The following is a 22,464-nucleotide window of genomic DNA, read 5'->3' as shown; positions in this document are numbered from 1 at the left end:
CATATTAAGCAATCGCGCGATGAACATAATTGCTTGTATACATATTCGTGCATGTATAAATACACACACACACGCACGCACGCACGCACGCACACTTTTGATTTTCTCTAAACTTTACCTGTAATAAGACAAAAACGAATCGGTAGTTCGCAGCCAGCCGATAGGAGTTTCCACAATGCCTCCGATAGACCCGAAAGGCCACCGCACACACTTTTACATAACGCATAATGTACATGCATAAGGAATTCAACCAATCGAATTCCTTATGTATATGCATTATATGTTATGTGAAAGTGTGTGCGGCGGCCTTTAAGCAGCAAACGGAACGATTGAAAATAGCGCTTATAAACGTGAGCGCTTACAGCGCGTGAGCGTTCATATAGAACGCACCCATAATAGGCCCCCTGGGAGTAGTCTGATACGGGCTTAAAGGTGACGTGTAAACGTAGTCTATATTTAATATATCTATGGATTGCACAAATCTCTATCTATATTTAATACATCTATGGTTAATTGTCAATTGTGCAGTTAACTAAAGTTTTACTATCAAATTTTACATTTTTACATAATATTACTTTAGTTACGTGTCGATTATTACAATATTAAAAATATATTCGTAATATATACTTCTAGCTCTCTCTTTCTCTCGGAAATTATAAAAACTGTGTTATGGGTTGCGATGGTGGTACTATTCCTCGTAGAGACGAGCTCGTTAGAATAAAAAAAAAACCTGAACAGGTAAGATTGAAAAGAATTGATATAGGCTTGTTTATATCTGTAGAGAAGCTTTGAATTGTATGGAATTGTTAATATTTTAGATATTTAAAAATTGAATCTCTCTTTTTACTTTTAATATTATTGCAAATATGCCTTTTTTTAATTCTTATTATTCTTAGTTCTTGATCTCTATTATGATGATTATTTTTACATAATGATAATCATATATTTGTATCAAATGGATAAAAATTACTACTCATTTAATTAAATTTTCTTGATATCTCTTTCTGTGTTATATGTATTCATCTATGTATATATATATATATATATATATATATATATTTATGTATATTTATGAAAAATATTAAATTGATACATATAATTATTTTCAGAAAGATAAGCAAGCAGAACTAGCTTTCAAATGGAAGCATTGCACAATACGACAATTGCCATTACAACCACCAATTGTAGGTTGTGGTTTAGGTCGTTTATATAGTAAGGAATCTGTATTAGAAGGTCTTTTAGACCGTAATACACTTCCAGAATCTACTGTACATATTAAAAATTTGAAAGATGTAAGGAATCTTAATTTGACACCAAATCCAGTATTTGATGGTAATAAAGCTGAAAAAGGAGATGGTTATACAGATGGAGGCAGAAGTCCATATATTTGTCCAGTTATTGGTTTGGAAATGAATGGGAAATACAAATTTTGTTTTTTATGGTCATGTGGTTGTGTGATGAGTGAACGTGCTTTGAAAGAAGTGAAGAGTATGGTAAGTAAAAAATCTAGTGTTAATATAATGGAGAAATACTAACTAGACATATGACTAGAATAGTAACGAGATTTACAAGATGTTAAATTTGTTATAGTCATGTCACAAATGTCAGCAACCTTTTGAAGAAACAGACATAGTCATACTAAATGCAGAAGGTGATGACTTGAAACTTATGAAGGAGTGCATAGCAGTTAGAAAAGTTAACCAAAAGAAAAAGAGGAAGTTAGACAATGATGAGCCGACGGAAGAGAAGAAAACGGACAAAGTACTTAAAAAAAAGACAAAGAAGGAAGACAGAGTAACACCTAAGCTCAGCAGCGATCAAACTGAAGCTAATGATCCTGCTTACAAAAAAGCTAAAAGCGATTATAGTATTGCAAAGGACCCTAAGGCGTCAGAAGTTTTCAAAAGTATTTTTACAACTCATAAATCTGCTGCAGACCAAGATAGAGCACATTGGGTTACTTATAATCCATTTTATAATTAATTAAATATATATATATATATATATGAAAGTTCAGAATTGTCGTTTAAAATGTTAATAAAAAATAATTATATGTAAAAATAATAACTTAGCGATTTATAAGCTTAAAAATAAAGTAAAATATTTCATTTTAATTGTGATTTATGTATTATTTCATTAGAGGTTAATAAAGGCAAATCAAATAAATGTACAATTTCTATCAAAATAACTGATATTATCTACAAATTTACATTGGACATTGTACATTTTAAAGGCACATAATATAAATTTTAATAATTTACGTAGTTGTTAGAATTAAGATAAATATTTAAGAAATTTATATTAATAACTATTTTATATATAGCAGTAATAGTTCTTATAAAATTATGAAATTACATTTGTGCAGGTATTCTACGCATGGCAATAGTTTGAATAATTCTACGTATTCTGACAATTGTACGTTTTCTGCAAGAATGTCTCTTTGACCCCCAACATTTCCATCGATTTAATATATACACAATAAATATCGTTATAATAATCATTACTGCTATATATTTCCATTGATATCCAATCATTTGTTTATCTCCATGATTTTCTGTTGGATCAAAAACTGTAATATCAATATCAAGATGTTGCAATGTAGAAATACTAGCACCACCAACTCTTCTTTTGAGCCACATAGTCTCTGTATCTTGTAGTACTGAATTTACTGCACTTATAGTGTCTCCTACAGATAATAGTTTTTGTGGCTTGTAAAGATCTCTAAAAAGATAAAGATAAATTCAATTGCATTAGGACCTGTAAAAATCTGACTATTAACACGATAAAGTAAATACATAAGTTGCTTGAGTACTTTGCACGAGACTTATTCATATTTTTAACTATAACTTCTGATTATTTTATTTACAGTCGGACCTCTTATCCTACGACCTTCTTATGCTACGAAACATCTTATCCTACGACAAAAAATCCTCTCATGCTACGACCGCGAAAAGGGAATTATACCTCCACTCTCAAATTTTTGTCGTAGGATCAGAGGTTTAAGAGGAAGATTCCGGACCGAAAATGTTGTAGGATAAGAGGTCCGACTATATATTTGCACTATAATGACAGACCTATTAAAAATTATGATTTCAAACTAAAAACTATTTTTTGTTTTGACTATTTCTATCTAACACATTTATTTTGTCAATTAAGATCAAAATAAAAAAATTTAGTTTTGACTATTTCTATCTAACACATTTATTTTGTCAATTAAGATCAAAATAAAATTTAACAAATACAAAGTTTATGAGATATTTGGAATTGAATCAAAATGTATATGTGCAAAAATAACTTACATTGGCACAGATTCATTGACTAAAACTGGTACAGCATAAGTAGGAGTGGGGCATAATGGAAGAGATTTGAAAGTGCCTGTTGGCCCATTGGTCATCATTACTTTACTGTGATGACTAAAATGATTTTTTTCCATTCGATGTGGTAATTTCCCAATTTCTATATCACTAGTTATTTTAACAGTCTTATGTTTTTTTTTATTTTCATTCATAAAAATAGTAGGTATATAACCTGTCATTGTATATTCCAAGATAGCATCAAGCATCCAAAAACAAGCTAAAAATTATATATATATATATATACACCAACATTTTAGTAAATATCCCTATATAAAATATCCAGAAAATATATAAAATTTTAAATTTATGAAATATTTATCAAAAAAAGTTATAAAATTTGAAATATGTCTAAAATTTAATATTATTTAATATTAATATTTTTAAAATATTAATTTTTTTTCTTTTTATGTTAATGTTTTTCTTGCTGTACATACATTTTTGCAAATGACTGTCATCAATACAATTTGAATCTCCATAAACAACGAGTCTACCAGGCATAGTACTCGTTTGTTTTTCAACATAATTGTTTTTATCATTCTTATCTGCTCGTGCTTCATTATTAGTTTCATCATTATGTATTGCTTCAATATCTTTTTCGCTAGTGACTTGTAAAAGTCCAAGAATTGGTACAAGTGTAGATGTCCCCGATTCTTTTTTCAGAAATTCTTGACCTTCATCATATAATTCTGCATATAGAATGATTCCGTCTTTTGGAAATCTAGGGGATACAAAATCTTGCTGCATAGAATTTTTCAAAGCTGTTTTCCATGACAATAAAATTCTTTACCTAATTATTGTAGTGCCAGACGCAAATGTAACTGACGTATGTTGACCTAGAGTGAACTGACCACTTCGTACTTCATCACCAAATGCCACACCCCAATTAGGATAAAGAAGATCATTTATAGCCGGAATATTAGCACCTCCTGTTTCAGGTATCCACCACCGACGAGTATTCTCGTCATAGAATCTGATTTTTTGCATGACTGCTGTATTATACCAGTCTGCAAATACGATCACTGAAAGACCATTATCTTCTACATCTTTCTTTAATTTAGCTACCTGCAGTTAAAAACAACTTATACTCATACTAATATGTATATACATAAGAGGTTTAAAAAGAAATAATCTTTTAGTAAAATATATACACATACTTCTTCAGGAAAAAATTCTTCTTCTGTATCTACAATAAGTAGAGTACCATAATTCTTCGCATCAAAACAAGTAAATGGAAGGCCCAGCACTTCGAGATAATATCCAGCGTTACGTAAATGTTGATACATGTCTTTAAAATTAGTATGTATATGATCTCCATTCCAATCAAGCGGATCGTTCTTCACGCGCAAATCATCTCTGGGAAAATATCCGGGTGGATACCGCAAATTGTGGTACTGATCCCATAAGATACGTTTACTGACGAAAAAGAAAGAGAAAGAAGAAGTATAAATAATAATTAATTAAACATACAGAACATGTGTAATACAATATGTTCTAAAGCAATATATGTATCGGCTATCAGATATGTATATATACACAAGATGAGGAAAAAGTATGGAAACTCTGAAAAATCTCGAAAAATATAGTTTTACAGAAAAATGTTTCAGACAAAAGTTGTATGGTTTCGAGAGGGACATAAGATAGTGTCATTAATTTGACTTTAAATAGTTGCTTGAAGGTCATGTAAAGGCCACCTTCAATTTCTTAATGGAACATTATTTTTAATTGCATATTCTTGTAGCTTACCTCGAGAGTTTTCCAAAACACTAATAAAACTTCTTTTGATTAAGAATTTCTTGAGATATTTTAGTTTGTCATGATTTTTAATATAAAGTATAAAATAAATAAAAAAAAATAGATCTTGCCTTAAATGGTCGAATCCTTCCTCAATCTTGTCTTAAATTTTTTTTTTGTAAAATGGAACCTTATATTTTTCAAGACTTTTCAAGGTTCCATACTTTTTTCTCACCCTATATATGTACTTACTGTCTAGGAGGTGTAGGTATAATTTTTGCTTGTAATGGAAGTTTTACCATCGATTGTTGTGATTTACCTGCTCCATCGCTCTCAATCGTGAGTGAAATATGTCCTGTAAAACAATCTATTATAATTTATATGTATATATATATGTGTTTATAGATTTTATAGAAAAATAAAATATTATAAACCTTGTACGATGCCTTGCCAGTCATGGGATGTCGATGGAACTGTTATAGCAACTGCTAACCAGCCTGACCATGGCCATAATACATCACTATATGTCATCGCTACATCAATACGTTCACCATTGCCATTACCGATGTACGGATGCCACGTAAGATTTACTACATTTCCAGCCACACCCAAACCGTTTATTATAGTTATATTGACTATTGTTGGCATACCAGTATGGTACATAGCTTGAGTACAGTATGGCCACATATACTGACATTCTGTCAAATCTATGTAACTAATCATTTAACAAAAGTAACAAATTAATTATTGCATCATTGATAATCAAGGTTTTATATGGTATTGCTTAATATAATTTATTTATTATATTAATTTTATATTAATTAATTATTATATTTATTTTATATGTATTATATTGGCTATATATATTTATATTTCATAAACAATGCATTTTAGAAAAAAAATGTTTTGAAAAATACAGGTTTAATTTTAAAATCATGTAACTCGGCCAAGAAAAATCGTAGACAAATTTTAAGAAAAGCGTTTTGTAGCTAAAATGTATTTAAAAATTTTTATCGAGCTGTCAAGTATCGAAAATATGTAATTTTAAAGAACAAAATAATGTGTTCTTTTTTAAAGCACGATAAAGATAAAAAAATGTTTAAATCTGTTCTATGTTTTAAAAAAAGAACACATTACTTTGTTCTTTAAAACATGTATTTTTGACACTTGGCAGCTCGATAAAAAATTTGTATTTTTTATAAATAATTTCGATACTCCACGAAAAATTATCACAGACAAAAAATCAAAAAAGCATTTTAAAACTTGAAATTTCAACTTTAAACATTTAAAAAATTACACTCCTCAAAAAAATTAATGGAACAATTTTTTGACGAAAAAATTGTCAAACTTTGAAGTGCTGTAACTTTGCGAAAAATTGTCCTACTGAAACGATCAAAAAGCAAATTAAAGTTTGAAATCTACTTTGAGATGCTCTTGAGCCCATGACTATACATTCATTAATTTTGAAGTTATGTGACTTTCAGATTTTCATTGCCTTATTCCACTTCAAAGTCACTTAAAAATAACTTCAAAATTAATAAATGTATCGTTATGGGCCTAAGAACATCTCAAAGTAGACATTTCAAACTTTAATTTGCTTTTTTGATCGTTTCAGTAGGACAATTTCTCCCAAAGTTACAGCACTTCAAAGTTTGACAATTTTTTCGTCAAAAGTGTTGTCCCGTTAATTTTTTTGAGTGTATTAATAGTTTTATTATATTTTTTAATCTTTTCAATATTTACATACTACAAAATAAGAAAAAAATGAAGAATGCCTAGCCTAATAATTTTGACTATAAAGGCTAGTTTAATTTTAAATGTTCATTAAAGACATTTAAAAAATAATACATTTTTGAAAAAAGTTTGTTTTAGATAAAAGATGGAGAGATAAAAAAATCATAATCTTTATTGGAAAGAATAAAAAAGTGATAATAACACATTACCAGCATTAATCATTAATTTATATGTATAGTTAAAGCTAATCAATACTTGGATATTAAGATCAAATAAACTAGAGTATATTTTTTATATCTAAAGAAAAGTTTACCTTGGGTTGAGTGTAACAATAGGAGTATACGATTGTAAAAAACGAAATGCTCGCAAGAGATCTAATTTTCCCGCTCCTTGCTCGAACATACCAATCCCAGGTAAACGGCGAGCTGAACTTAACAATGCTTGTTTCATACTCGCTGGTGTTATCTTTCAAAAATTTATTATTATATATAAGCAGAATAAAATAGGATTTTATTTACAATAGTCTATAATAGTTGAATCATAAAAAAGCTGTTGCATTTAATTACCTTCTTTTTAATAAGTCTAGATTCATTTGTTTGTACAAATGCACTAGCTAATAGCGCAACTGCACCAGCAACAACAGGACTAGCAACAGAAGTACCAGAAAGAGGTCTACAACCGTTTTGTAAAGCGGAACCTCTTACTCCTGATCCATATGTGACAAGATCAGGTTTGACTCTACCATATCCGTAAGGTAATTCCCACGTGGTCATACCGCGCGAGGAAAATCTCGCTAGTTGATCATCCCAACTAATACCTCCTACGCCAATCACATCCATTTGATCAGCAGGATTGTTTAAGGTACTATATAAATAAAATAGAATTACATATAAATATATACAAAATCAACTCTTTCTATACAGTAAAAAAGAGATTTATCAGAAAGGCTTTATATAGAATATTCATTAACTAAGTAAAAAAATATTCAGTCAAAAAAGGTCAATCATTTTTTTAAGAGAAAAGCAATTTTTATTTTTGATAGTACAAACCCTAATTTTTTAATCATTCTTTTAAAATTATTTTTATACAAAAATTGTAATATTATTTTATTTACCCATATAAAGGTCCATCATTCCCAATTGCTGATACCATAATGATACCATTAGCTGTAACTTCCCATACTTTATCAACAAATGGTTGATCCATGAAATCTGGACCACCAATGCTTAGATTTAACACTGTCACTTCACGAAGTATAGCATGATTAAATGCATCCAAGAACCATGAAGTATAAGATACCTACCATATTTAAAACAAATATTATTAAATAATAATATATATTATAGAATATTACTAGATAATAATATATATTATTATATAACAAAATATGAATGTTAATTTGTGTTTGTATATCATATTATTTTGTTTATATAACATCTTAAATAATCCTATTGATGAAACTTTTTATTATAAAATAATTTCATAAAATTATAAGTAAAAAGAAATATACAAAATAAATACCTGAGTATTTGTAAAAACGCGAAAAATGTAAAGCTCTGCATCTGGAGCAAAACCCAAACAATCATTAGAAGATGATGCAATAACACCTGCTACAAATGTGCCATGACCCAGACCATCCTCTTGAGTATTTTCATTTGTCCAATTTATTCTTTCTTTAATGTTCTTAAAATGTGAATGAGTAGCAGCAAGTCCAGTGTCAAATATTGCTACTTTTATATTTTTCCCAGTAATACCCATCTTCCATAATGTATCGGCTTCAAGTATACTTGTAATTTGTTTTGGTATAACTCTTAATAATTTTCTAGCTGTATATTGATTTGTTGATTGTCTAAGTTGAATTTTCTGAAATTTTCTGTTCTTTAATACTAAAATTTTATACATATTACGCAAGTTGTTTCAATTTAATATAATTCTCTTCAAAATTTTGATAATTTTGCAAACTTACATGAAAGGAAGGAAGATTATTAATTTGTTTCTTGGAGTTTTCATTTGCCAAGACATAGGAATCATTTATGTTAGTAAACTTTAGAGTCCTATGTATAAGTCTTTGAGGTGTCACTGTCTTTATAACTGGATGATTATTTAGAGCTTTTAACGCTTGGTCTTTATCCATTTCTTTTAAATGCACAATGTCAAAGTCGCTAGGATATTTAGAGGCTGCATTGTTACGGGGTATAATTTTCCAGTTTTTATTGTCAAATGAGCTTAATATAGCTCTTAAGTAATTCTCTCGTACATCTGTTTTGTAATAACCCTTAAATTTAACTATATATTCATCCTCAACTATGCTAGAAGAAAATGTAACTTTTATCTCCTCCATATCACAGCAGGAAGTGCTTGAAGATGGTACGTGCAGATACAGTGGAGATTTGATTGTGACATTATCCTCATATTTTTCAAAGTTGCTTTTTAAATGATTATGGCTTGATACAAAAAGGATATTAAATAATAACAAAAAGACATATAGCAAGCATATATGCAGCTTCATATTATTAACTGCATGCTACATATCATACATTGCTGAGATTAAAGCGTACTTTACTCAGTAAAATCTCTGATAAAAATTTTATCAGTCTAAAGAGAAATATGAAAGTAATCTTTCCTTCAGAATACTTGTCATTCTTTCATTTTCGATATTCATGTATAAAATGTCAATTAACGATTTCTGTATTCAATTCCGTATTGCACTTCAAATTAAGATACTTTGAAATAATTATGCAATCCAAAATAATTTTCAAAATCATTTGCACTTCTCGTCCTTTTCCAGTTCGTTCATTGTAAATGATATTATATGTTCTCATCCGTAAAATATGACAGCAAGCTTTTTTTGCGCATGTGCGCGTTAAGGCTGACGTCCCATTAAGCGGAAATCCATAACGGAACGCGCGGAACCGGCGCGACCAATCACAGCCATTCCACTCTTTTCACATCGTTCCACTACAAAGAGTAAAGGTGCCTTTTCATGCTGACGCTCGACGCCAAAGAGTAAAAAGAAACAGGAGAAATGTATTGGTGGTGGGAGCTAGCCAAATCACTGACGGAAGCCGCCATCTTGAGTGTCCACTTTTTTGACGCTTATTAGCACCGTCTGCTACTGTTGTCAGAGAGACACGCATACGCGTATTATTTTGCACAATTATTAATTATTAAAAAATAGTAAAATAAAATTATGCATTGTCAGGCCTGTGGCATAACAACAGCGCGAAATTATGGGATAACATTTCATCGGTTAATGATTGTTATCAATATAATAACAAGAATTTAATATTTTATTTAGATATATTATTTAAAAGACAGTAAACAATGTGTTAAAATTTTAATATTATTAATATATATTATTTTATTTGTTGCATATTAAAATTATATATTTCAATTTAATCTTATTGAGTTGATTTTATTAAAAATATTAAGTATATTCCATATTTATATTTAAAACTTTATTCTTCCAGCATCTCCGAAAAGCCATTCAATTTTGGCGCCTATAAGTAGCCATTTTGAGTGTCCACTTTTATGCTGGTATATATAGGCATTTCCGTCCGTTTAGCTCGAGTCATATGCTCCCTCCTGTTTCTTTTTACTCTTTGCTCGATGCTCATTTTTGGCGTCAAAACAGATCACGTGATCAAAATTGACGAATTGGTATTTTTATTTTTGGTCACGTGATGTCTTTTGACTTTAAAAATGAGCATCGAGCGTCAGTATGAAAAGGCATCTTAAAGGCACAATGTCACGCAGCGAGTAAAAGCTGGCATTTTACCCACAGACTTCTGTTATAGTATAGAAATCTGTGGTTTTACCCCCATTTCATCACAACGCAAAGTAGCGTTTAAAAAGCGACATAACCGCAAAAATGGAGTTAGAATATAATCAATACGTCGAGTATGTAAAATAGGGAGGCGTCCATTGAAGCAACGCTGAAGTTTAAATTATTTTACATAATTAAAAGTGTATAAAAGAAGAAATTATGGCTGGAGGGTTTAATCAATTGACAGCACCCGAAAATATGAACGAAGTTAGTATATATTATATACATACAATATTTTTTAATTTATATACATATAGTAAATTTTTAAAATTTTAAAATTTTTTTAAATCGGAGCTACCCAAAACCTTTTCTTCTTATATTTATTTCTTTTTTTTTTTTTTTTTTTTATAAACACATTGCAGCAACTGCAGTAGCTATACGCCGTCTTCTAATTTCAGCTATAACCGCTACTGTATGTCTATATTTTACGGATGGGATCCGATAGCGCACAATGCTAATTAGCCAATGAACATTAGAACCTTCTGATTGGCTAACCGTGCTGGTTACCCTGGGTATCGGTCAATATGTATGGTTGTGTGCTATCGGGATGTGTGCTAACGGGACTCTCCCGCTTCAATTCGCTAATGGGTCATCTACAATGGCCGTAGAACGTAAGGTCGCAAGCAAATTGACCAATGACAGTCAAGCATTTTCGAAAATGCTTTGCCATTGTAGACGAGGTTTAAAAGTTGGATTGTGTCGAACGTTGAGCGTTTATACGCTGGATTCGCCATTCTGGCGAAAATTGATGGAGTGGGGGTAAAACGCTAGCTTTTACTCGCTGCGTGAAATTGTGCCTTAAGGCCCTGCGCACAATAGGAAAAAGTTTATTATCTAGTAAACTTACTACCAACGCGAGTTTTGATTGGCTTTGGCTCTGCTTTCTGCTTTTCTGCCAAAGTGTGAATCAGCCTTAAAAGAATTTGGAATCGTGATAATCTAATAATTAACCACCAAACATTTTAATTGGACTACCAATTACCACCAAACGATTTTCTATCATGTAAGACCAATTTGAATAAAATTGCTTAATAAATAATGTATTAATCCGGCTAATTTTACAGTCATTGTCGTCATTTTACCGCACATGATTTTTTTCATTTATCGGATAAACTATGGACCATCAAACGTTGTAAAGAATTTATTCGTTACCATCTAACGATTCTACATCGAATAAGCTCTTATTTAACTCGATTGGACGAAAAATAAAAATGCTCGGCAAACTATACATCGAAATTTTAATTATTTAATTAAAAAAAAGCGATAAACCTCCAAACGTTTTAATTAGACTTCTGATCATCTCCACACGATTTCCAAACGATTAGTTAATTTTAATTATAAAAAAATCAAAGTGGTTTGGCTAACTTTACGGAGCTTTTTACTTTTTGTCCACACACATCTACTTCTCTCTTTCTAGATCTCTCAACACGGAAGATCAAAGAAATTTTGCCGCATGCTCCATCCAGTACTATACAGGGTGTCCCATAATTTGCGAATCAACGTCAGGTGCAAGTAGAGTAGGTTAAACTGAGTAAAAAAGTTATGTACCATTTTGCAATTTTCGCAATAGTTAAGGGTCAACAGGATCGGCGAGAAAATTCCAGCGTCACCGTCACCAAAATTGAGAAATGAATTCTTATTCAATGTATTGGTGTATATCTGTATACGTACAAACATTATTGCATTTCAAGAGAGACAAAGACGACGTTATTGTCTTTCATTGTCTCTTCTTAGCAAGCGGTGCTACCAACATCGATTCGTTAGCTGTACCTTAGGTGCAGATAGCGATATCCGCTTCTACAATATTTAGCTCATAAAGAAGTTATATTTCTTTGTGAAACTTTTTTTATATATTCTTTATATAATAACGCAGGTCGCTACAGAGCCAGATTTTGCATTTTTGACTCTAAAAAATTTATAATAAATTGATTTCGAATTCAAGGCGCAGCTACACCTGACCGCGGTAACTCTCGCGATCAGCAGCACATTTTTGGAAATTTTATTTCGATCTTTTTCTCAAAAAATCGCTCTGTAGCGACCTGCGAAATATCCTACTGATTGCGAATATCACAATTTTATTAAGATCTCTTTGTATTTTGGCTGTAATACTGTTTTTGCAAAACAATAGTTTGCAGCCGGCCGATAGGAGTCTCCACAGTGCCTCCTGTCGACCCTTAATGAGATATTAATTATAAGAGATCAGCCAATCAGCGCCCGGCAGGAGTGCGCGGCATGAAGAAGCCTCCCATTGGGTGCATCCAGTACAACAACCTAGAGACCCTCTAATAAGAGTCTTGCCATAAGATATCCACTTTTGATTGGTCCTCTATATCTGGGCAATTCCCGCTCATATTTGAATCATATTAATCTTACTATTAGCATAAACATTATATTTCAGTAACATAAATAAAAAATAAACGTTTTAAAACTAAATATTATAATCTTTTTATATTAAACATCAAAATAATATATATATAATAAAAAACTGTTTATATTTAATTTTTAATAATTAAATAAAATCCTTAATTAAATTTAATCCTTATTAATTGCATAAAAATTAACGAAATAAAATAAAAATAAAAAAAATAAACACATAAAACATGAAATAATAAATTGCTTTATTTTCATGAGAAAACAAACTGTTATCACAAGCATTATGAAAACCTAAGATGTATAATATTTGTGTATCTAATGAGAAAACATAAACTACTCACAACTAATCACAAACATTATAACATCAGCGGTCAGCACGTTAAAAGAGGTTAGGATTAGGTTAGGTAAGAGAGAAAAGAATAGTGAATATATATCTTTCTCTCTCGCAGAATTTTGCCCAGATTGCCTTATGGCAAGACTCTTATTAGAGGGTCTCTACAACAATTGCTCAGTGAGCGCTAAATAGCTGCTAACTATACTCACTAGATTTGTATGCAAGCGCTCTCTCTGTCGCTCACAGTGAGCGGTCGCCATATTTGAGAGCGTAATTTTTTGTCGCTCACTACCGCTCACTACCGCTCATCAATGTTCAACTTCCACGTACTCCCGCGTAAACACGCGTAAGTTAACCTCTTAAAATTTCTATAACCTGTACATAAAAGTAAATATATACAAAAAATTAATATTTTTGAAAAAAAATTCCAGTAAATAAATGTTGCATCTTAAAGAATTAGTTATGTTTTATCATAAAAATAGGATTTATTATATGACTACATATTTATATTTTATTTATATTTATTTATATTTATATTTATATTTTCAATTTTTCATAACCCCTCTCAGTGAGCCTAACTATCGCTGAGCATATATCCAGTGCATGAAAAGCGTTTATTGAGCGCTCACGAATAGCCGCTCCACTCAGTGAGCGGTTTTTGTACTAGATGCACCCATTGTTACTTGATACTAGACGCGCCAATATGTGTATGTGACTATGGGCGCGTTCGGGGAGACACTATTAGCGCTGACAGTGTCATTCTATCTTTGTCACTCATTAAAAGTTAAACAAAGATAGAACGACGCTGTTAGCGCTAATAGCGTCTCCCCGAACGCGCTTTATGTGTGTGTAATTCTTCATGTTGTCAATGCAGAGCGTTCCTCCCACTGCTTCGTCGGCGCGCCTAGTAACAATGGGAGGCTTCTTTGTGCCGCGCGCTCCTGCCGGGCACCGAGTGGCTGATCTCTTATAATTAATATCTCATTAACTATTGCGAAAATTGCAAAATGGTAGATAATTTTTTACTCAGTTTAACCTACTCTACCTGCACGTAACGGGTGGTTCGCGAATTATGAGACACCCTGTATAATATCTCTATGGTAGGATCAGAGGTTTAAGGGGAAGATTCCGGACCAAAAATGTCGTAGGATAATAATATTGGTCTATACGATCTTATGCTATGCATATGCAGCTTATGTATTTTGTGTGCAATAGTCTTTACGTCTTAAGGTGCTTTTCATACTGACGTTTGACGCTCATTTTTGGCGTCAAAACAGATCACGTGATCAAAATTGACGAATTGGTATTTTTATTTTTAGTCACATGATGTCTTTTGACGCTGAAAATGAGCGCCGAGCGTCAGCATGAAAAGGTACCTTTAAAGTCTCATTGTAGACTACGCTTTAGAAGTCTGTGTTTCGAACACGTTCTATATTCAAGTGGTATAATATCAAGAAAAAAAAAAGAAAGAGTAACATTTTTTAATCAAAAAACTTTAAAATATGGATTTGCAAATAGTTGATATTGAAGAAATTGAAAATATCAATGACAAAAACATTAGAGCAGTACGAATTCCAAAACGATATATTCATAATGGAGAAAATCCATTTGAATTTTATAACGACATAGAATTTAAAAGACGTTTTAGATTTTCTAAGGAATCTATTTTATACGGAATATTACCCAAAATAGAAGAAAATTTGACGAAAATCAACAATCGTGGTTTACCAATTTCTCCTGCTATGCAATTATTAATCTGTTTACGATTTTATGCGAGTGCAAATTCTCAGGTTAGAAACATTATATTTTATATTATATACATATTAAAATTTTTTAAATGAAATAAAATAATTCATTTTTAATATTTCAGGTTGTTCTTGAAGATACAATAGCTGTGTCACAACCAACAGTGTCTAGAATTATTCTTCGTGTGTCAGCTTTACTTGCTAGCTTAATTGGTGAAACTTTAAAAATGCCTGTTACCCAGGAAAGAATAAATGAAAACAATAAACTGTTTCGGAATCTTGGATATGGTGATGGTGCAATTGGTTTACCTGGGATTGATGGTGTAATTGACTGTACACATGTACGCTTAACCCATACAAACCAAGGCTTAAATGAAATATTTCGTAATAGAAAAGGATATTTTTCACTAAATGTACAAGTATGTTATTAATTTATATATAGTAATCACTATGTTAATTATTTATAATACATATAACATTCTAATTATTTTTGTTTTAATTGTATTAAATATAGTATGTCTAATAAGAGCATGCATACTTTAATTTGTAGAAAAATGAAGTTTATAAAATTTTAAAATACATTAATTTATTTGTTATAATATGGTACAAAATGCAATTACAACATTAATGGTATATCCAGTCACCACCAGCGTCAATGATTGACTGGCATCTTCAGGACATACTTTGCAACTTTTCAACATATTTCTGTGACAAAGACCTCCATATACAGCGAATCTCTCGACATAATTGCTTTAAACAAAGCACTTTTCTTCCATGAAGCTTGTACTTCATATATACCCAGACATTTTTTATGGGATTGGCATCAGGCGATTGTAAAAGCCAATCCAATTGGTTGATGTGAAATTGCTCCTTCCATGCAGTGCAGAGTTTGCTTCGATAGTTTGGATCATTATTCTCCTGCAAGATCCAATTTTCATTTTTTTTTTTTTACTAAACCAATGTTTGGCAGATACAGTATCAGAGCATTTTGATATATTTGAAAACAAGTTCACTATATCTTTTTGTAATCTTTTGCAGTGAATTTTTTTTGGACCCATGTTTCAGCAAATCATTGACTGTTTTTGTGTCTATATCGCTGGACCCACTTTTTAGCAAAAAATTTTTATTCTCTCGTACTTAGCAGCGTTTCTAATGATATTTTTGGCCCCTTCGGGTGAAGACAAAGAAAGATAACTTCAAAGCGCGACGCGTATTCAGCAGTCATGGTGTCTTACGAACGCAACTATTTACTGATACAACAAAATTTTGAAGATAACTGAGCTCAGTATAAAGCATCAAGAAGAAAGGTGCTCTCTATCGGATAGCATTAAAATTTTGAGCTTTTACCAACTACGAGTTGTGCCGTACACGCTTTTATTAGACATATTGTATATTGTAAAAAAAAAAAGAGTTACGAAATTGTTCTGTAGAACATGTAGTTTAAATTGTTTAGATATGTAAATTATCATTATCAAATTGAAACAATTTCATATGTTGTAAATCAATTATAATTATATCAATAATAGACATTTTTCTTTTCTTTCTGATTAATTATCAATAACTTTACAAAATTCAATAATATTTTTTAACAGACTGTTATTGGACCTCGGATGGAATTTTTAGATATTGTACCAGAGTATCCTGGCAGCCAACATGATAGCAGAATTTTTGAAAACTCAAGGTTATACATGAGATATATAGAAGGACAATTAAATGGAAAATTAGTTGGCGATTCTGGTTATCCAGCTTTACCATTTCTTTTGACCCCTATAAAAAATCCTCAGACAGATGCTGAAGAAATGTAAGAATATCTAATTTTTATTAATATTAAAATATTAGCCTTAATGTGAATATGAATATATTTAAGAAAAAGTTCGATTATTTAATATAAATAATTACTTTCCTAAATTTTATTTAAAATAAAAAATATTTAAAACTTTTTTCTGCAAATAAGTAGAAACACACTAGTATTTATAGGCACAAAATTTCAAAGAAAATGTGTAAATTAATTTAGAATATTCCAGAAATTTAGAAATTGAGATGAATAGATCAGATTTAAGATATTCATGATGTTTTTCAAGCTGCTAAATACATATTTAGTAAGGATTTAAATATTGTATATATTTTATAAAGATAATATATTCTATATTAAATTATAATTAGCTAAATTATATTATGATTGATTATTTTTATAAAATTGCACTTCATAATTCGGTGTCAACATCGAAAGCCTATGGCATACATAACTATGTGGAGATTTTCAATATTAACAGTGAATAGTGGAACACAAAAACTAAAATTATATTATTAATATTAAATTATTTTCAGGTATAATATTATTCATGAAAGGACCAGACAAATTGCAGAAAGAGCTTATAGAATATGGAAGCAACGATTTCCCTGTTTATCTCGAGGACTCAGCACAAAACTGGTGTGCTCAACAACCATTGTGGTAGCATGTGCAGTGTTGCACAATCTTGCACTTATATTTCACGAAGATCTTCCTGAAGATAATGAAAATGATCTTAATGAATATGAAAAAATACCAGTAAATCCATCAGAATATCAATCAGAAGAAGGCTTTGCAGTAAGAAGAGCTCTTATAGATCACTTATTTCGATAAATTTCTAGTACAAATGAATTAAACTTAATATATGAGTATTTTAAAAACTTTAATGTTTAAACACTTCTTATTCAAATATTTTATTTCACATGCACAGAAAATATAATCTAATTAAACATAAATAATATAACATAATAAAAAATATGACATAAATATAATCTATTTGAACGTTGTCTTTCTTTTGGAACATCGTTTTTCTTTTTTTTTCTTTTCGTTTTTTTTTTTTTTTTTTTTTTTTTTTTTTAATTAAAGCTATAATTAATTTAAACATTGTCTTTTTCTTTTTCTAATAAAACTTCAGCTAATTTAGCCTTTGCTAAATATATCCTTAATTCTAATTTATTAATTTCTCTCAAATGCATTTCTTTAAGAATAGTCATAGTTTTTTCATGTTGCAATTTTACTTCTGCTAATTGTCGTTCTTGTTCAATTATATTTTTTATTCTTAAATTTTTTAAATCATCTTCAGTTTCAACAAGTTTTTGTTTCTTTGTATCTTTACTATTTCCAATTAACATATCTGCTATGATCTCTGAAAAAAAAAAAAGATATTCGATGTTCACATCAAATAATTACATTGTATAAATCAAAGGTATTATAATCATATATTAAAAATATGTACATTAAGATTTTTCTATTATTTTTTTTATTTGAAATATATAAATATTAATTAATATAGATTAATATCTATACAGGGTGTAAAAAAGTGTCGCATACGCTCAGTGCCATTCGATAGAGAATGAGAATCTAAGAAAAAATGTCTAATACTATTTTTCAATGCGATGAATAATTTCGCCGCAATTAATTATTGTAATCAGTCAATCAGCGTAGTCAGTCAGTCAAGCGCGCGAAGTGAGAAAGGCGACGGCTACGGCGCTCATGCTCTCGTTTCACTTCGCGCGTTTCGCCCCTAGCTTCCTCTTGTAGCTCTACGCTGATTGACTGATTACAATAATTAATTGCGGCGAAATTATTCATCGCATTGAAAAATAGTATTAGACATTTTTTCTTAGATTCTCATTCTCTATCGAATGGCACTGAGCGTATGCGACACTTTTTTAACACCCTGTATAGACAAATATTTATTATATGTTGTATATTTAGTTAAATATATAAATATATATAATATATATAAATATATAAAAAAAAGTTTGTTATATATGTGAGAATCACATATACCTTTGGAGTTCAAAGCATTAGCTTCAAGGGAGATGTCATTGTTTGTTTCAAGTGATATTTTATTGTTTGTAGTTTTGTCAGTCTTTAAAGTTTCTATGTTGTTTTGTCTACACATCTCTTGCAATAATTGTTTTTGATCTAAAATTTAGTAAAGTATAAATAAGACAATTAATTACAATAATTAGAATACTTTCTGTTCTATGCATAATAGGTATAAAACAAAACAGTATTTCTGTTTAGTTTGCAAAATACAAATCTAATTTAGCACACACACAAACATGCACACACACACACATATACACATACACACAATTCAATTTAGTAAAAACATATCTTCTTATATTTCATTAATTTTATCCATTTAGTAGCATCTTTTGTTTTGTTTATTAATTCTACATTCCAATATTTTCACAAAGTGATTAATAATTTGATAATTGATAATTAATTTGATATTTGTCATCAACAAACAAATAATTACCTTTTATTTCATCGTCATTCATATTTGATGTAAATAATACTGGGGCTGTAGACATGAAATCAGATGCTGTTAAAGCTACATCAGGATCGATTTCTGTAACTAGTATTTCTTTTTCTTCTGTATCAAATCTGGCTTGCCTCTCTTTAGTTAAAATGTCTTTTTGTGTTTGTTTTAAATTAGCCCACAATTTTTTTAATTGTTGCATATTTCTCTACAATAAAAGAATACAAATTGGACAAAAATAAAGTAATTATTTAGTTTAGCTACACCACATCAAATATTGATAAAATTATACCTATTCGACGCGTTGTTACACGAAATGAGAGAATCTGGCAGAAAAAAGTGTCGCTCTGCTCTGCGAAGCGAGATATTAATAGTTGAAGTTGAAACCTGTCATATCGATGAAATGCAAGACTTCTACGCAAGGTGTATGTGTGTGGTGTGTGTGTGTGTGTATATGCAGAGGATTTATATTTATTAAATCTTTGCCTTACTAAATTGATGAGTCTACAAAATATACTAAAAATAATAAATACTGAAAAGATTAGCAAGAGCCCTGTTAGGTGTATGTGTGCACATAGGGTTTAGATTTATTAAATCTTCACCTTACTTAATTGATGAGTTTACAAAATATACTAAAAATAATAGATACTGAAAAGATTAGCAAAACCCTTACACAAGGTAGAGGGCATATTGTGAATCACAAGCATCATATCATGTCCTGCTTTGATATGTAGAATCTTTATTCTTAGGCTCGTAGCAGAATAGCTACCTTATAATCTCAAGACATAAAACAGTTATTGTGTGTTACTTTAAGATGAAGACTTAAACCATAAAAACATGTCTTAAGAGTATAAAACAGCTATTTTGCTAAAACCCTTATTTTCTTACTTATTTCTAATTTATGACTGATGCTTGCACTGAAGTTATTTTTTACTTCTAATAGTTTTTTACTTCTAACAATAAACACTCCCCGCCTGTGCCCAAACGTACACTGGAGGGCGAAGCCCGGAAAAATGGGTTACGCCCGAAACCTCTCGAAATTCTTCTATAATTATTTCATCTTTTCTTTACTGCATTTCGTCATTATGACATGTTTCTTAACTTGTGAAATTGGCAACTTTAACTATTATTATCTCGCTTTGCAGGGTAGAGACACTTTTTTGTCAGATTCTTTCATTTCGTGCAAAAACGCGTCAAATAAGTATAATTTCATCAAGGTGCTGCAGCTAAACTGAATAAGTACCCTCAAGTTTTATCAAGAGTTAGTGTTGCCTTAACATATTTTATATTTTATTAAGAAATTTAAATTTTTCTTACCTTTTGCATAACCAGTGAAGAGTTATTAAATTCTCTGCAAATCTTACTCCATGCAACTTCTTTTTCACGAAGCGTATCATGCTTACTCTTTTTGCACTCAATTACATGTTTATATTTTTGTAATATTTGTAAAAAGAGATTTTTTTCGATAGAAGTATAATGCTTACTTTTACTTGCCATCTTTTATGTTTTTCATTCTTTACTGCATATATAATACGGTTTAGTTTCCCACCGAGCGTTTAAGGGTCGACAGGACCGACGAGAAAATTCCAGCGTCACTGTCACCAACGTTGAGAAATGAATTCTTATTCAATGTATTGGTGTATGTCTGTATACGTACAAACATCATTGCATTTTAAGAGAGACAAAGACGATATTATTGTCTTTCATTGTCTCTCCTTAGCAAGCGGTGCTGCCAACTCAATTTCTTACAATTAGCTGCACTTGCACTTTAGGTACAGATACAATATTCTATTCGGTAATATTTTGCCTCGAAAAAGTTATATTTCTTTATAAAACTTTTTGCTACATTCCTTGTAAAGTTTATTATCCCGCTAAAGAGCCGGATTTTGCATTTTGGCTTTTAAAAAATTTATAATAATTACAATCGGTGCACCTGGTCTGTATACTTCATTCACAATCAGTATACCTTATTCATGTCAATTTTATGAAATTTTATTTTAAGCCTTTTTTCCAAAAAATCACTCTTTAGCGGGCTGCGAGAAATCCTCCTGAATAAGAATATCATTGTTAAATATAATTCTTTCTTAATTTATAGCCGAAATATCGTCGAAAAGAATTTGTAGTTCCGAAGTCTCCGTATGAGGTCTCCACCGTGGGTCCTCTCGACCCTTAAGGGTCGACAAGACCGACGAGCAAACTCCGAATTGATATTGGAGACCTTGCGCGGTGGCAATGCGAAAATCTGGTTTCAAGATTGCCAACGCTTAAAAATGAAATCTGAGTTTCATGTATAGGTGTGTGTACGTATACGTACAAACACCACTGTATTGCTCGCGCGGACACATAAGATAGAAAAGGATCGCGCAATCGCGCTGTTCTTGTTCCTCCTCAAACATATCGAATTATCGAGATACGGCCTGAAAATCCTTTCTGGCCTTTCGTAGCAGAAAGCAGTAATGCAACAAGACTAACGGGCGCCCAGTTTTTGTAAATTTTATATTTACATATGTAAATACCTGTATATATCTGTCCAAATTGTAGTTAAAATTACATGATAAAATATTGTATGATGATAAATAGTAAGAGTAGGATAATAAGTAACAAAATGAATTAATATACAATACGTAAAACACGGGCCCTTATTAGACTTGGCAATTTACTGCTTTTTCGCTATCAATATACTTTATGTATTATCTGCACGATAGAAAGACAAGAATAATACCTATATTTCACATTTACTTTTGATTATAATGATATTATGTGCCAATATTTACTCCACTAATAGCGTTAAAATATTTATGAATAAAATATATATATAAATATATTATTGAGTACAATACATTACCTTTTTTTTTTTGAAGGGAAAATGCTTTATGCATATCCCACCGGCCGTTCCGGAAGGGCTATGTGAGACTCGCACCTACTAAAAACCCCTTTTAGCGCTTATCTAACAAAATTTTTCGCGCCACTACTTCCCAAGCGATTCAGGATGTCATTGACCAATATAAATAAAAATTATAATTTAAAAAAATAAACTATTTAATTTAATTATAAAATACATTTATATAAAAATATTTTATAT

General features: G+C 30.6%; 3 protein-coding genes across 3 annotated transcripts; 1 reads left to right on the top strand and 2 right to left on the bottom strand.

Moving 5' to 3' along the window:
* Positions 1–494: 494 nt before the first annotated feature.
* Positions 495–2,500, top strand: LOC140674475 (replication termination factor 2). The gene is made up of 3 exons (XM_072908023.1): positions 495–738; positions 1,110–1,493; positions 1,591–2,500. Exons 1-3 carry the CDS (start codon positions 670–672, stop codon positions 1,981–1,983), a joined length of 846 nt encoding a protein of 281 aa, XP_072764124.1. The 5' UTR covers positions 495–669; the 3' UTR covers positions 1,984–2,500.
* Positions 2,266–9,604, bottom strand: S1p (membrane-bound transcription factor site-1 protease). The gene is made up of 12 exons (XM_072908022.1): positions 8,788–9,604; positions 8,343–8,684; positions 7,936–8,120; positions 7,388–7,685; positions 7,135–7,286; positions 5,522–5,802; positions 5,340–5,442; positions 4,511–4,769; positions 4,144–4,418; positions 3,791–4,074; positions 3,300–3,573; positions 2,266–2,721 (listed from the first exon to the last, which is right to left on the bottom strand). Exons 1-12 carry the CDS (start codon positions 9,328–9,330, stop codon positions 2,352–2,354), a joined length of 3,366 nt encoding a protein of 1,121 aa, XP_072764123.1. The 5' UTR covers positions 9,331–9,604; the 3' UTR covers positions 2,266–2,351.
* An 8,355-nt stretch (positions 9,605–17,959) lies between these two features.
* LOC140674660 (uncharacterized) lies at positions 17,960–21,138 on the bottom strand. The gene is made up of 4 exons (XM_072908380.1): positions 20,700–21,138; positions 19,380–19,590; positions 18,902–19,039; positions 17,960–18,254 (listed from the first exon to the last, which is right to left on the bottom strand). Exons 1-4 carry the CDS (start codon positions 20,877–20,879, stop codon positions 17,986–17,988), a joined length of 798 nt encoding a protein of 265 aa, XP_072764481.1. The 5' UTR covers positions 20,880–21,138; the 3' UTR covers positions 17,960–17,985.
* Positions 21,139–22,464: the final 1,326 nt, after the last annotated feature.

Source organism: Anoplolepis gracilipes, chromosome 16, assembly GCF_047496725.1.
Source record: "Anoplolepis gracilipes chromosome 16, ASM4749672v1, whole genome shotgun sequence".
In the NCBI taxonomy this organism is placed as follows: domain Eukaryota; kingdom Metazoa; phylum Arthropoda; class Insecta; order Hymenoptera; family Formicidae; genus Anoplolepis; species Anoplolepis gracilipes.
This window is presented reverse-complemented; position numbering and strand designations above follow the sequence as displayed.

Coding starts and splice junctions, on each gene's coding strand:
- LOC140674475 (XM_072908023.1), top strand. CDS start 670: ATGGGTTGCGATGGTGGTACTATTCCTCGTAGAGACGAGCTCGTTAGA. Junction 739..1,109: donor TAAAAAAAAAACCTGAACAG/GTAAGATTGAAA, acceptor AATTATTTTCAG/AAAGATAAGCAAGCAGAACT. Junction 1,494..1,590: donor TGAAAGAAGTGAAGAGTATG/GTAAGTAAAAAA, acceptor AATTTGTTATAG/TCATGTCACAAATGTCAGCA.
- S1p (XM_072908022.1), bottom strand. CDS start 9,330: ATGAAGCTGCATATATGCTTGCTATATGTCTTTTTGTTATTATTTAAT. Junction 5,803..7,134: donor ATTGTTACACTCAACCCAAG/GTAAACTTTTCT, acceptor TTAAATGATTAG/TTACATAGATTTGACAGAAT. Junction 5,443..5,521: donor CTGGCAAGGCATCGTACAAG/GTTTATAATATT, acceptor ATTGTTTTACAG/GACATATTTCACTCACGATT.
- LOC140674660 (XM_072908380.1), bottom strand. CDS start 20,879: ATGGCAAGTAAAAGTAAGCATTATACTTCTATCGAAAAAAATCTCTTT. Junction 19,591..20,699: donor CTTCACTGGTTATGCAAAAG/GTAAGAAAAATT, acceptor CTTTTATTGTAG/AGAAATATGCAACAATTAAA. Junction 18,255..18,901: donor TAATGCTTTGAACTCCAAAG/GTATATGTGATT, acceptor TTTTTTTTTCAG/AGATCATAGCAGATATGTTA.